This window comes from Heterocephalus glaber, unplaced genomic scaffold, assembly GCF_053883595.1.
Source record: "Heterocephalus glaber isolate CG9 unplaced genomic scaffold, H.glaber_assembly_v1.0 deba00001550, whole genome shotgun sequence".
Taxonomy (NCBI): Eukaryota; Metazoa; Chordata; class Mammalia; order Rodentia; family Bathyergidae; genus Heterocephalus; species Heterocephalus glaber.
Genome location: NW_028258343.1, coordinates 2,782,637 through 2,797,870, shown reverse-complemented (window position 1 = coordinate 2,797,870; position 15,234 = coordinate 2,782,637). Strand labels below are relative to the sequence as shown.

General features: G+C 38.0%; 1 protein-coding gene across 4 annotated transcripts in view; it reads left to right on the top strand.

The window, feature by feature from the left end:
- The window catches only part of Map3k5 (mitogen-activated protein kinase kinase kinase 5), a 219,275-nt gene that overhangs the window by 150,219 nt on the left and 53,822 nt on the right, over positions 1-15,234 (top strand). For all 4 annotated transcript variants that reach the window (XM_004871479.4, XM_004871478.4, XM_021249572.2 and 1 more), the window contains exons 15-16: positions 8,750-8,883; positions 14,252-14,379. In XM_004871479.4, coding sequence (XP_004871536.1) covers positions 8,750-8,883; positions 14,252-14,379 — 262 coding nt within the window. The remainder of the gene's footprint in view (positions 1-8,749; positions 8,884-14,251; positions 14,380-15,234) is intronic.

Here is a 15,234-nt window from a genome sequence, read left to right as displayed (position 1 = left end):
GCTATGTGCTGTTCTGGGCCAGAGAATGGTGAGATCCACCTTGGCTTGTCCTCTCAATTCCCTTTCATAGCCATGGCAATGAGTTACTAAGCCTTAATTTATACTTTTGCACAATATAACTCTCCATTATGTATCTGGTAATGTTTCTTAGATATTTCCATTTAAAATATTATCAGTATACTAAATAACTTGGTTAAAATGAATTCCTGAATTTCACTACTGCAAATTGAACTCAAACTACAGCCCAGGAATGATACGCCAAAAATAATTCTTCTGCTTCTCATTTTTGTACTGTAAACCAGAAGAATGACTTTAGAGATTGTCTTTACACAATGAGACTTGTTTACTGAATAATCATTCTCTAATCCTTACAATAATTGGAGAGGGAATAAAATTGTTTCAATATATGCACCAATTATTCTTGAAGCTATTGGGTACGTTGCCCTGTAACAAAATAAAAATGTTGGAAAAGACAGGTAAATAGGAAATGCTCTTTAACATTTTGTTTTATTTTTTGAAGTACTGGGGATTGAACTCAGGGTTTTCTTACTGAGCTACATCCTAAACCCTTTTTTAAATTTTGAGACAGGGTCTCATTCACTTGTTAAACTGCCCAGGCTGGGCTCAAACTTGTGATCCTCCTATCTCAGCTTCCACAGCAGTAGGATTATGGGTGTGCACCACCATCCTTGGCTCTGTTAATGTTTTTATCTTCACTTGTATCATTAAGCAAATATTAATTATTATGCAGCTTTATACACTACAAATTCAAAGCTAATCCCTGGATTTTCTGGGATTTAAAACACTTCCTAGAAGTCTAAGTTAGCATCTGTCTTCCCTTCTTATTTCAGTAATAAAGTTTCTTTGAAGCAGTACAGTTATGGGATGCGCTGGGTTCTGGTTCTAACTTTGCCAATACTCAGTTTTGTAAGTTTGGACAAAGTTTATGCTCCCGCTAGGCAAAGATAATTTCATTTCCTAAATTAGAGTTGAACAGGAAAATCTTTAATGTCCTTTCCCAGATTTAATTTTTAAAATAAGTTTCAAGATTAGTACAAACTGTACAACGTTATTTCATTGATAGCTTACTACAACTTCTCAGAGATATTTTCTGTTTTTTGTACAGAGTGGTTCCTTTGGATTTGAGACTGTATGTTTTGAATGAAAGTTGTATGTTGTCACAAAGAGTTATGAACCCACATTCTGAGTAACTTAATGTGTTAATAAATTTGATTTGATGTCATTGAGCAGTTGATTGCTGTTAGCCATTACGGTTTTAGCACTAGCTGTGGTCCGTGTTGTCTTCTCTCTGCTCTCCATGTATTCATGAAGCTCAAGGGCACCTACACCGTAACCCAGGTGACACCTCAGAGAAACCTCAGCCCATCTTCCCATCCCTCGCACACCATCTTTCCTCCAGCTCCTTCACATCATGCTCTCTGCCTCTCCTCTTATCTCAGGTCTTCGTCATCATATGTCTCTCATCTTGGTGCAATTTCTCACACATAACTAGTCCTGTGGCTCTGCAAATTAAAAACCATTTTTACTAATCTTGGTAGAAGGAGCTTTCTGCATCGTACAATGCCCTTAACTCTCCAGCTCTGACTTACCCTTTCCTCTCACTCACCCTGTGGTCCAGCCTGCCAAATCCCTTCCCATTTCCCAGCCAGCAGGCCCTGCTTTTCCTGCCTCTGGGCTTGACAGGCAGATGCCCAACTCCACACACTTTGTGGCTTTGTTCCACTTTGTGGCTGCATCTTTATTTTTTGAGGTCCAGCTCAAGTCAGTATTCTCTTTAAATCATTTCTCAGCTCTCGTTTTTGCCGTCCTCTGTGTCTCTGTCTTAGCTCTTCTCACTGTGTTGTAACTCGGTAGCCTGTCCTAGACTGTTAACATCCCAGCCTAGGACCAGGGTCTATTTCCAGTTAATCATATCATGTCTTATGGTGCCTGGGTCCAAGCAGAGCAACTTCAATGAGAAGGCCTTGAAGGGCTTGAAGTTGGTGAGTGACAAAACCTAGGTGTTTAAATATCTCCAACGGGGGAGAGAGAAACAGGGATTGTAAAGGACATAGCAGATGCTGGGAACCTGGCATGCTTAATTAATATTAAGTCAATGAAAGACTGAATATCACAGGATTAATGCTGTGACACTGCCATTATTGACACGTCCTCTTCTCATCTCTTTTATTTCCATAAAAAAATAGGCACAAATTACTGATGTCCTTTTGGGGCCTAATAAAAAGCACATTAGTAAACAGTGAATCTTGGTTTAGAATTTATTGAAATCAATTTGGAATCATCAAGTCACAAACTGGTTTGTTTTTCTTTAACACTCTATTGCTGGTTTTGTACAGATCCAAAACTGAACACCCACAGTTACCTATGTGAGAAAACGTATCACTTAAAGTATCATGTGATATGAGTCACCAATTTGCTATTCATTCATCTGGGTGGGAGGGGAGAAAACAACTTTGCCTCTGCCAACTTCTGTTCTGTAGTTGGGGTCTGCAGATTAACTGACAAAAAGAAGTTAACAGAGGATGAGACAGTTTATTCATCTACAGTGTTAAGTCTGGGAGAGTTAACACATAAAGAATGGGAGAGCCTTAACACATAAAGAAGTAGCTGTGCAGACAGCTGGAGTAAAGTGTTTAGAGCTACGAGGGGGGTTAGGACTTCAACAGAAAGCAGTTGGTTGGACAGTAATGAGAAACAAGAGAAAAATACAGCAAGTTTTTATAGTTTCCTATTTAGGTGCTCATGGTCCACCTCACCTGGTTTAAACTCCTGGCGAGGGGAATTTATGGACACTGTATTTGCAGAAGGCTTTGTTTAAGTTAGCAAAAGAAGTTTAAATCAGGTTTTTAGGAGGGTTTTATAAACTTTAATTTTTTTTACTGTAGCTATCCTTTGTTCAAATGTTATCAGCCTAAAATAGCCTGCATCCACATCAGTGGGTTGAATAGACCCCATTCATTCTCTCAACAAATATTGGTTGGGCACCTATTGTGCAGTAGGCATTATTCTGGGTACTCAGGATTCAGCAGAGAATAAAATAGAGAAAAAATCCTGCCCTCAAGGAACTTACTTTTTTTTTTTTTTTTTCTTTTGGGTACCGGGGATTGAACTCTGGTCCTTGTGCTTGCGAGGCAGGCAGCAGAACCACTGGGCTAGATCCCCAGAACTTACATTCTAATGAAAGACAGACAATAAACAACATAAATAAGTAGAATATATAGTGATTGGCATTAGGGAGGAAAATAAAATAGAAAGGGATTGAGGAATTTATGTGTAACAGAGATATGCAATTTTAAACAATGCAATGTGTTGTGTTTTTTTGGTACCGGGGATCGAACTCGGGTCCTTGCACTTGCAAGGCAGGCGGCAGAACCACTGAGCAAAATCCCCCAGCTGCAGTTTTAAACAGAGAAGTCAAGAGGTTGATGAACACAGTGATCTTTTAGGATGGAGCTGTAGCTCAGTGGTAGAGCTAATATACTTGAGGTCTAGGTTCTGCCTCTGCCAAGGGAATTAACACTTGACTAAAAACCAGAGAGGAGAGATCTATCCCACTAGGTGTCTGTATCTACTGTATTTGGAAGTTTATTAATGCTAATGGTTATTAATCTTTGGCATTTACATATTAAGGAGGCAGTACAGACTGAAAATTAATAAAACAGCAATTTGCATCCTCGGGGAGATTCCTCATGTAATATAATTAAGTCTCACAGGGAAGTGCCTGGCTTTTTATATGGTGGTTCTTTCTCTATAGGTCCCTGGACGGGGCAAGGATGAGTGAATCACCACTTTGTTATCTGGCCTTGTCAGTATTGTTGTCTTTCTAAGCCCAACTCTCTTCCCACCACCAGTTTAGATTGTTCTGACCAGGCAACAATAAAGGGATGCTTCTAGAAGTATTCCCATCGTTGCTTTGAAATACATTTGCTGTCTCCCTTAGCAACAACCTGATTTGCTAACCTATTGCCATAGAAATAGAATGGAAAATATATAAGCAGTGTACTTGTACCCTTTATTTTTTAAGGCCTCCCCTCTTTTTATTCTGTATTTGTCAGTTAGACCTTGCCCCGGGTGGTTGGCCCTGGCTCTGTTCTGGTTTTACTGGAATGGATAATTCTGTTTTTTTAGGCCAGACCAGTCTCCTGTCACTTGCAGCGTCCCTTCAATATCACCGTTTTAAATTTATATCTTTATCTTTTAAGAAAAAAGTCTATGAGTGCTTTAGGTTCCTGAGGGAAACTGAACTCTGAGCAGCCTCATCAACATGTACAGGTTCTTCACCATGCTACATACACATCCCTGAGGCAAACTGCTTCCAACCAGAATTAAACTGATACTGACTTGAAACGGTTGATTTTCATATCTTTTTTTTTTAAGATTTAACACGTTTTCTATAACCTGATTAATTAATTAAGCAAATAATTGCCAAGAATCTACTGAAATCCAGGCATTGCTAAATGAGGAGTATGGCAATTACAAGATGAAGTCTGGGTTCTCACAGAGCTCAGAGGCCAGGTGGGAACGCAGACGAGTGGGCCAGAGGAGGCAGAGGATGCGTGCACAATAAAGGTGAGCAGCAGCCTTGGAAGCACAGCAGAGCAGAGCCTAGCTCTGCTTTTGAGGGTCAGGTGGTAGCTCAGGAAGGCCTCCAGAGCTTGCTTTCAAAGCCTGTGGTGGAATTTTGTAGGTAGAAAAGGAGCACGGTGGTCTGGGGAACCCTGAGAGTTCCTCAGGAGGAGATGGGTGAGAGAAAAGGCAACAAACAGAGGTGATGATAGGTCCTGAAAGCAATCATGCATGCCAAGCAGTTTAGGGTTTATCCTGAAAGCGACAAAAAGCCAGTAGGCACTGAGGATAAAGATGTAACATGGATTTTTGAGATTTCCAGAAGGAAAGCCTGATAGCATTTGTCAGTCAATTTGATATAGGGAACAAAATAAAGAACAGAATCTAAGAGAACAGTGGATGGTGGGCATGGTGGGGCACACCTGTAATCCCAGCACTCAGGAGTATGAGGCAAAAGGAATGCCATGAGTTCGAGGCCAACCTGAGCTACATAGTGAGTTCAAGTTCAGCCTGAGCCACATAGTGAGACCCTGTCTCAAAAATGAAAAAAATGAAAAAAAAATTAAACCTAACAAGAGGACAGTGGTTATCAGCTGTCTTCTTGAAAAGGTGAATGGAAGCTCAGTAGATATTGACACATCTGCCAAAATATCTTTATAAAACTGGTGTTTGGAAACAATATTCAGTATGTAAGCTCTTATGCAGTAGTACAGTTTCCCTACACCATGTATAGTGGAAAGAACATAAAATCTTGACTCTTAAAATTTGGTCTAAAACCATAACTTGGACTTTTTCACCAGAAAAGATATTTCTGGTCATTGGTAAATTGAAGGTAATCAGAGACCTTCCTTACTATAACACAGACTTATTATGACAGTCAAACGAGGTAAGTTACTGAAGATGGGTGGATTTTTCTTTTAAATTACAAAATTCTTTTCTAATATGGTGATGATGATTCTAGGTTCAATGTGTATAGGATACATGGCAAAGTCAAGCTTCTCTATTAATGGTCCCGGCTGGTCTAGCACACATCACTTAACATTGCAGAAGTCTGGACCATAGGGGCTGGGTGTTGGGTCTTAGGTTTCTGCAGGTAGCATTGTTTGAAGTGTCTTTACTACAGGTTTATCCTTAACTCTGGCAAATTGCTAAATGATCTCTGCATCTATTCCTTCCCCCTGCAAACCTCCTGGTCACCTGTTCTGGACAGGACAGTCTTCAGCCTTACATTAGGTAACCAATGTGCTCTCTAACATATGCCTGGGTACCTCAGGGAAGATGCTGAGTGCTGTCAGCAGAAGAGCAGACACCTCCCTACAGAGCGTGGCCTCAGTACCAAGTCACAGCAGGGTCCATGATGGCGAGGCCAGTGCTCATTCTAACCCTGGCATAGTATTTGGCCCCCGACTGCCTCCTGTGAGGGCTTGGAAACCTGCAGCAAACAAATAAGTTGGAGCTGGTACCTACATGCCCCAGTGTCCTCCCAGAGAATCTAATTAGCTACCTGTGTAGATAATTAGCCCTTTTAATCTCTGCTACCTTTTGTAAGTCTTCATTTTGTCTTTAGTATTTTTGTACTTTCCCTATATCATAAGTGTCGATTTATTTTTACCTCTCCTATTTAGGGCTCAATTTCGGAAGCTATATTTGATTCTGTGTCAAATCTCACTTGTCCTTTTTGGAATATTTTATCCTTTCTTGTTTTAAAAATGTCTTATTTTATATCTATGTTAGGCTTACACATTTTATAGTTTCTTTATGAACTTGTGAGGATTGGTATTTGTCATATTGTTTCACTGCTGGTGAATTGTTTCCTTTTATATTTTAAGTTTTGGTTAGTGGTACACTGACCAGTAAGAATTTTGAATAGCTAGTGTGAAGGGGGTATCCCATTAAAGTGTTTTTGCTTTGTTTCCCCAGCCACTCCAGGGATAACTGAGGCGCAAGAGCAATTATGAGCATTATAATAAGTCTGCATTTGAAACATTTCCTATCTCCTCATGTGTGTTAAGACGCAAGCCCCAGATAGGAGGTCAGGAAAGTATGGCCCAAGGGCCAAATCCAGCCTACCATTCACTTTGCTAAGTAAAGTTTTATTGGCACACAGCCACCCTCACCTTTTTTTATAGCTACTGGGCTGTTTTCACCCTACACTACTGGCAGGATTGAATAGTTGCTGCAATGACCATGTGGGCCTGGAAGCTAAAAATATTCACTATCTGGCCCTTCCCAGAAAGATGTTCCAAACTCCTGCCCTGGAGCAATGAAATTGAAAATCCTACCTTCATTTCCCCCCAACTCCCTTTGGGCTACAGGAGCCTCAGTTCTCATGATTTCCCTCTAGGATCCTTTGCCTCTTCAATTCTAGTACTTGGTAGTCACTTTTACTTGTTTGTGAGCCTGGCAAGGCACTCAAAAGTTTATCTATTTTATTTTACCTAGGTATTGTTAGCAGGAAGGTTTGTAAGTACCCACCCCACCCTATTGCCTAAACCAGAGCATCCTGTCTTTGTTTTTGGCTAGTAATAGATTATCTTCTTTTATTTTCTTAACTTAATCATTTAACTTGTTTCTTTTTAAATTTCTTTGTTTCCTAAAGGAGTTCCTTAAGGCCATGAAAAATTTTATCTATATAACTATATTGTATTTGATATATAATACTTTGTTCTCATTCTTTTTAATTATTTTATGATTCCTATGATCATCTGTTTAAGCCACTGATTATCTTAAACTAAATATACATTTTGTTATCTTTTTCAAAATATTCTGCATTCAAAGATACAAAGATGAGCTTTTTGATGTATGCTGTTTAGATTTTTCTTTGTAGCCTAATATATGATCAATTATAATATATCTTTCATCTATGCAGAGATAATTCTATATATCAAACTTGTCAGTTGTGCTACTAGGATCTCTATTTAAAATTTGTCTACCAGAAACATCCATTTCTGGAAGAATTCTGTTAAAAACTATCACAATTTATAATTATCTAGTTTTCTTTGTACTTTTATCACCTGTGCTTTATATATTTCAAGGCTGATTTTTATGAGCCTAAAAATCTACGACTATGGTCCTCTCCATGGATTATTCATCAGTATTAATGTTAATTTTTTGGCTTATAAGTATTAGAAATCTATATCTTGGGGCCAGGGATTTAGCTCAGTGGTTCCACCACCTCCCTTGCAAGCTCAAGGTCCCAAGTTCGATCCCTGGTACAAAAAAAAAAGAGAGAGAGAGAAATCTAAATCTATCTGTATCATTTTGGGGGGAGGTCAACTCAGACCCTTTTGTGAGTTGAATCTAACTCTGAGCTACCAGTTTTATACTCCATAAAATGTAGACACCAGGAGGAGCTTGTTTTTAAGTTTTCTCCTGCTGGTCTGTAGTTTTACACTGGATTTCTACAGGTTCATGGGTTGATCATCCAAAAGTGATAAATACTACAGTTCCAGTCCAAGACAAAAGATATGCCTTTCGGAATAACTCCTCCAAGTCTGAGGTAGTCTCTAGGAAATGTTCTTTGTATTCCCTTTTACTTTGATCCAATTTTCCATATTTGCCTGACATGCTTGACACTTTGGGGTTCGTGGCTATAGATAAGTTCTTTCACATCAAAGATCAAATTTTTCATCTTTTAAAATGTTTTTGGGTCTTGGGGAGCTGAGGGTGAAGTAAAAATAATCCTTTATCATCAACTAGTAAGACTTTACAATTTTTCTTTTATTCGAGACCTTTCAGTGATTTTACTCTTCGGGCAGAATATGAAATATAGTACCAAAAGCTGAATAACAAGAGGAAGATTGATTAGATGTGACAGATCTTGGCAGCTATGGATGCCAATTATATACATCTTCAGAATCAATGAAAAACAGGACCAAATAGCATGAAGACTTCAAGTGGGCTTTTGCGGAAGCACTTTTATAGGTTTAACTATGTAGTTCCCACTGTATTCATAACATATATCCCATCATAAATGTAAACAGACAGTCTGCTTTATGTGGAGAGTATTTTTTGGTGCTTGAAGCTGTTGCTTAGAACTTTATCTCGTCTCACTTGGTAAAGCCATGTGATAAAATAAACAATACTCTTGGGAAAAAAATGATGTTGACATGTCAACTGCAACTAATGTTTCGATCTTCCCTCCCTTTTTCCCCTTTTGTAGTATGACTATGAATATGATGAAAATGGTGACAGAGTCGTTTTAGGAAAAGGCACTTACGGAATAGTCTACGCGGGTCGGGACTTGAGCAACCAAGTCAGAATTGCTATTAAAGAAATCCCAGAGAGAGATAGCAGGTACAGTAATTGTAGCCAATTAAAGTTTTTTTTAAGTACTTTGGTTTGTTGATAGCATTTTAGAAAATACTTCGTGATACTTGAATTAATGAAAGTGTCTGAAAACTCCATTATGCTAATCAACTGCATCTCAGGTTTATCTCCTACGTGGTTCAGTGATTCAAGTGCAAGACAGTGGTGGGAAAAACACTGGTAGGGAAGGTTGGGATAACAAAGATTAGGAGAGAGAATGGTCGTGTGCATATTTGGCTTAGGTGATGTTGGATAAATGTGGTTTATTATATAGATAGATGGAGAATAAGCTGTATCACAAGTAGGTTTCCAGACCAGCTTGTAAGGAGTTTGGAAGTTGTCATTCCACCCTAACAAGTGAAAAGCTGGACAAACTGAAAAATCAACAGCTCTTTTAGGCTCCATTGGTGAAGGACAAGAGGCTGCCCCCAAATTGGAAAGGCAGGTGAATATGGAAAGTCATAACCTACTGGAATGGAAATCCATGAGCAAAACCCCTAGGGGAAACAGTGCTGGGGTAGAAGAACTGAATTACAGCTCACAAATTGCTGGAGGCTCAGTGTGGACAAGTCTGAGAATTGAGAATTCCTGGGGGACCCAGTCATGGAGGGACCTGCATTTTGTGAATTTTACCTTAAGAAGCCCTATTGGGTCCTACTAGGGGATAGCAGAGAAAAATCGCCTTATACTTCTAGCAAAGAGAGAGGACAAGAACCATTTTTTAAGTATGCAGAGCATTTTATTCTTCTTAACAAAGTTTGCCCTTGGAGGATACTGTTTCAGCAGAGCTTAACTAAACTAGGGGAAGGAAAATGCCAAATTCTGCCCCATTCTAACCATCCTGTCCCACCTAAAGAGTAAAACTAAGGAGCCCTTGTGAAGTTCACAGCCCAGGAATGCAAGCTCCCTGAAATCCAAGACCTAATCCTAGAACTATAGAACCCTTCCCTCCCCTTCACCTCAGCACCACATTACTTAAAGGCCTGTTTACTGCTGTTCTCTGACTTAGGACATTATATCTGCTTTTCAGCCAAAAAAATTACAAGGCATACTAAAAGACAACACAATTTGAAGCAAGTATTAGAACCAGAGTCAGATATGGCAGGTATGTTGGAATAAGCAGACTTGTAATTTTTAAAAATTATAATTAATATACTAAAAATGCTATTGGAAAAGGTAGACAACATGCAAGAACAGATGGTAATGTACATAAACTTCCAAAACTGAAAAGCAAAGAGAAAAAGACTGGGAGAAAAGAAAGGAACAGAACATCTAAGAATTGTGGGACAACTACAAAAGATATAGCTATGCTAAGTGGGAAAGCCATCAGAAAAAGAGTGGAAGGAAGAGAAGAAATATTTGAAGAAATGGCTCAAACTGTACAGAGTTGAAGCCTGCAGAAAATGGAATCATTTTTGGAGCCAAAAAGTCATTCAGGGATCTGAACAGCTGGGATAACAGGATTTTCTGTTCCTCTCCTCCAGTCCTCTGCCTGATGGTTTCTGTCTACAAGTAGTAATTCTCTCCTCTTTAACTCTGTGATTTCTGAGGCCTCATGTCTTCTCTTAGGTCTTCTCTCTGTGAGACAGAGTCTACAGTCAACTGTGTATGTTCTTCATGTGTGGTGTGTTCAAAGTTTGAAAGACAAAAAATTGGATTATTTATTATTATTATCCTCAATTGGCCAGGTTTTAATGCAGATTTTAAGTCCAGCATGGGCTTCTTCTGAATGCCCTCAAGACACTCTTCTGTGACCATAGTGCTAGGGTGACATGTCAGCCTTCCTTAGCAAGGACATGCCCTGAGTGCCCTGGGTCATGTGTTTACCCAGTATCTCCACTTGTAAGTCTTCAAGCATCTCAAGGTTAACACAGCCAAAACGAATACATGGATTTCTACCCCAGATGTGCTCTTCCCAAAGTATTCCCTGTGTCATTTATCAGTCATCAATCCATCCACCCAACTGTTGAGCTAAAACCCAAGATTCATGTGGATTCCTCTTTCTCTCACATTTCACATCTACTCCAATTAGTAAGTCATAGTATTGTCTCACCTGCTGTAATAATCTCAGTCTTTCTACTCTTTCCCATCACCATGATTAATAGTGTAAGCCTTCAGACCTCGCATCCAACCCTAAACCTAGTCTTTGCAACCACCTCCTAATCTGTCTCTGCTTTTACTCTTGCCCCTACCTTTAGTCCATCCTTCCTCTGGGAGGCCATGGAAATCTTTCTGAACCTCAAGTCACATGATGTGGTGATAATTAAGTGTCAGTGTGGGTTCATCAGTTGTAAGGAATGCACAGCTTTGGTGGGGAGAAACTGCATGTGAATCAGATTACACTTTCCTCATTTATCCCTGGCTAGTTATTAATCTCAGGTTGACTTTCTCCTCTAATATTCTATGCACTCCTGAACTATTAATTTCTATTAGTATTCTCTGCCCAACTGTATACTATGGTCAGCTAGGGAGCTCTTAACCCATTTATGCTGAACTTTGCAATTTCTTGAATTTTTACATGAAATTCATACATGTTACATAGAAAAATTCAAGAAACAAGAATTAGAAGAGAACAAAATTATTATGTTCTGTTTTTATGGGCCTTCTAAAAATGGAATGCTAAGTATTGGATGGTTGAAAGTTCAGATGATCAAGCTTCATCTTCCAAAATTGGAGGTGGACTTGGGCATTGGTACTTTTTACAAAGCCATCCAGGAGAGTCTGTGTTGGAAATAATTTGTCTGGAAGGTTACCACTAGAGATTTGACTCAGAGGGGGAGGTCTCCCAAACCTTAGGGATAAATAGTTTTTTCAAAGCTAATTTTTTCAAGTAGCTCCATTTGTCTATACCATTTCTTCAGCTAATTGAGAAGAAATATGATTTTCATGTATTCCATAGATAATTGTAGTTTATTAACCTGAACATATTATCATTTCATCCTTATTTAGTGCTTGGTACTTAATATTTTGTGAAAATTGCTGAGGGTTCCAAATGTTCTCCATACTAGAGAATAGCATTTATCCTTAGCTTGGTTTGACTCTGACTAGCATTGCAAATTTTGAGCTATCCTTGATTTAAATAATAAAATGGGAATAGTTACTTTTACAGGATCTTAAATGTAAGCATTCATTGTTTTATTTTCAATAGAGGGTCAGGAAATGGGAGCCCTTTGATTCATAATAAACTGAGTTAATTCCTTATTTCAGGATAATGATCTTAATCTCCTAAATCTATATTATAGGCATAGTTTTTGCCACTAAAGCATATCAAGAACAATCATAAACTAGTGTCAAAGTGTTATGGAAGAAGGTAATTGGTAAATGTCTTCATAATTGAGAGTCATTGCCCAAATATTTTACTGGTAACACTGTATATTGGCATTTCTTGTGTTACCTCATTCAAACATTATCAAAATGTTGTTGCTATCTCTAATGATATCATATTAAGAAGATTAGTTTAATAACTGCTCCTTGTATTCCTGAAGCAGTTCTAAAGTTAAAAAAAAAAGACTCATGTGTTAAAACACAAGTTTTGCTGTTGTTGTTATTGGCTGCTTTCTGAATAATAATATAAAGTTATAAAGTTATTTAAATTAAATGAATTAGGATGTTTGTAAACACTAATTGTTTTAGTTTCAGTGCTTACCCAGAAAAGGTTCATGAAAACAGTGTTATTCAATACTAATCAATGCTATTATTTGTTGTTGACATTCAAAAAAGAGTCATTCTATTTGGATTTGTTTTTGTAAGAGCTGAGCATTTCCTATATGTATGACTGAAGCATCATGAGACAGCAGGTTTGCATTTTCTATGTCTTGGTAGTCAGTGCCTTTCATACCTGTACCCTCCAGTATACAAAAATGTGTATAAATATGTATGCCTATGTGTGTGTATGTATGTGTATCAGGGATTATCTCTGACTTTCCTGATTGTTGCTGACATCCTACCATATTTAGCTTGTTAAATAAAATTTATGAGAAGCCAGTGATTTGGACTGAGCTCCTGTACAGATCCCAGTAGATCAATCCAAAGTGGACTCACTCAATTCAGATTTCATGTCATAAAACCAAAACCTGAACTGTTTATTTAGACCTCCTCAGAAATCAGGAGAGACGTGATAGGTAAATTTCCAAACAGACCAGTTTAAAACAAAAACAAAAACAAACAAAAGAAAACAAGAGAATCACAGTAATGGAAAGCAGCACAGTCAGCCTGAGCCAGCATGATAAGGAAGTCCCCTCTGCTTTAAAGCACACAAGATAGTAACCTGAAGTAAGCCAGTGTTAACCACTTCATTTCGCAACATGCTGCTACTTTGTTCCTAATTGAGCTACCTTGCAAAGACTGACTATCCCTTCCATGGCCTGCAAAGCTCCTATTTGGATTAGATGCTGCTGCCTAGTTTATGAATCACTAAATAAAACCCAATTAGACCTGTAAAATTTAATTTGTTAAAATTTTGTGCTTTGACAAGCTGTAGTATAATAATTATATTAGTGCTACATTGGACTTGGGATTGTTGGACCTATAAGCTTTTCAGTACTTCAGATAATCATCAGAAGTAATGGTCTGTTTCAGAAATATAAAATACCTTTATAATAATTTGATACAGCAACATACACCAAGCATAAGACTTTGAACTGTGTTGTAAAGCTGACCTTTCAGTGTGAAGGCTTGTTGGGATTAGTAAAAATTATGATGTACTAGGGCTTGATGGACACAGAAAGTTGGGATTTTGAAAACATGGGCTCAAAATGGAATATAAATAGCTTTATGTTTTCTACTTCTGTTTTTTGCTTCCCATTGAAATGGTTTTATGTTTTATATTGACTGAAGTGTGGCTGTTTTCTACTGAATTGATATGCCTTTCAGCAAGAATGCACATTAAAGTTATTTGGGATTTTTTTCTTCCTGGGCAAGATTCTCCTAGAATATTAAAGTTTTGAAAGATAGGGTCATACTATTATGAACAATGTGGATGATTTCTATTCTCCTGGGTTCAACTCTTCAGTCTGTCTTTTAGTAGCTCTGTAATCGAGGGCAAGTTAGTCATCCTCACTGTGAACTAATATCCTTCTCTGTTAAAATAGGCATACTAATAGTACCTTCCTATTTAGTTGTGAGAAATGAGGTAATACATACAAAGAGCTTAGAACAGGGCCTGGGTCCTTTCCCTTTATCCTAACATAAGTGCAACCTCACTGAATTTGCCTTCAGAAAAATAAAGGCCTTACATAGTCATTTTGATTTTATTTATGGGTATACGTTTAGCTGACATTTTCAATTTGTATTGCTTGAATTTATACACCAAATTCTGGCTGCGTAATTAGCTCACTGACATTTGCATGCCTTTCAGATACTCCCAGCCCCTGCATGAAGAAATAGCCTTGCATAAGCATCTGAAGCACAAAAATATTGTCCAGTATCTGGGCTCATTTAGTGAGAATGGCTTCATTAAAATCTTCATGGAACAGGTCCCAGGAGGTAAGAGATTCTTTGCTTTCTTTTCAAAATAGAAATTTCTAAGGCCTAGAGGAGGAGTAACATTGAATGAATAACAGATTTTAATTTGTCTATGCTGAAAAAAATTAGGTGACATCACCTTCAAGTTTGTTAGGAGATAATATATAAATATCTGAACCATTTTAGTATCAATCTTCATGACCCATATTAAGATTAGCAATTGATCAGCCTATCACTTGCCTGTATTACTAGAATGATCATCTTTAGAGTAGGGGTATTTTTGTAGTCATGTTTTCTTTTTTATTTAGTGCATATTAGTAACACATATTAGTAACATATTAGAATAGTGAGGTTCATTTTGATGTATTGGCTTATGCATACAACATATTTTGATTATTTTCAACCCCGTCATCTACCTCTCCCTCCCCCATCTCTAAATATCTACCTTCAAGTTTCCTGTTGTCTTTCTCTCTTTCTTTCTTTGATTTCTTATATAAGAGAAAATGTGTGACATTTAACTTTCTTGCCTGATTTCTTTCACTTAACATAATAGTCTCCAATTCCACCCATTTTCCTGCAAATGACATGATTTTATTCTTCTTTATGGCTGAATAATGCTCCAATGTATATACATATACCACATTTTCTTATTCCATTCAACTGTTGACAGGCATCTGGGTTGTTTCCATCACTTAGCCATTGTGAAATTGGGCCGCTATAAACATGAGTTCTATGTATCACTGTAGTATGCTATCTTTAATTCCTTCAGGAATATACTAAGGAGTGGGATAGCTGGATCAAATGGTATTTCTATTGTTAGTTTTTTGAGGAATCTCCATGCTGATTTCCATACTGTTTGTACCAGTTTGCGTTCCC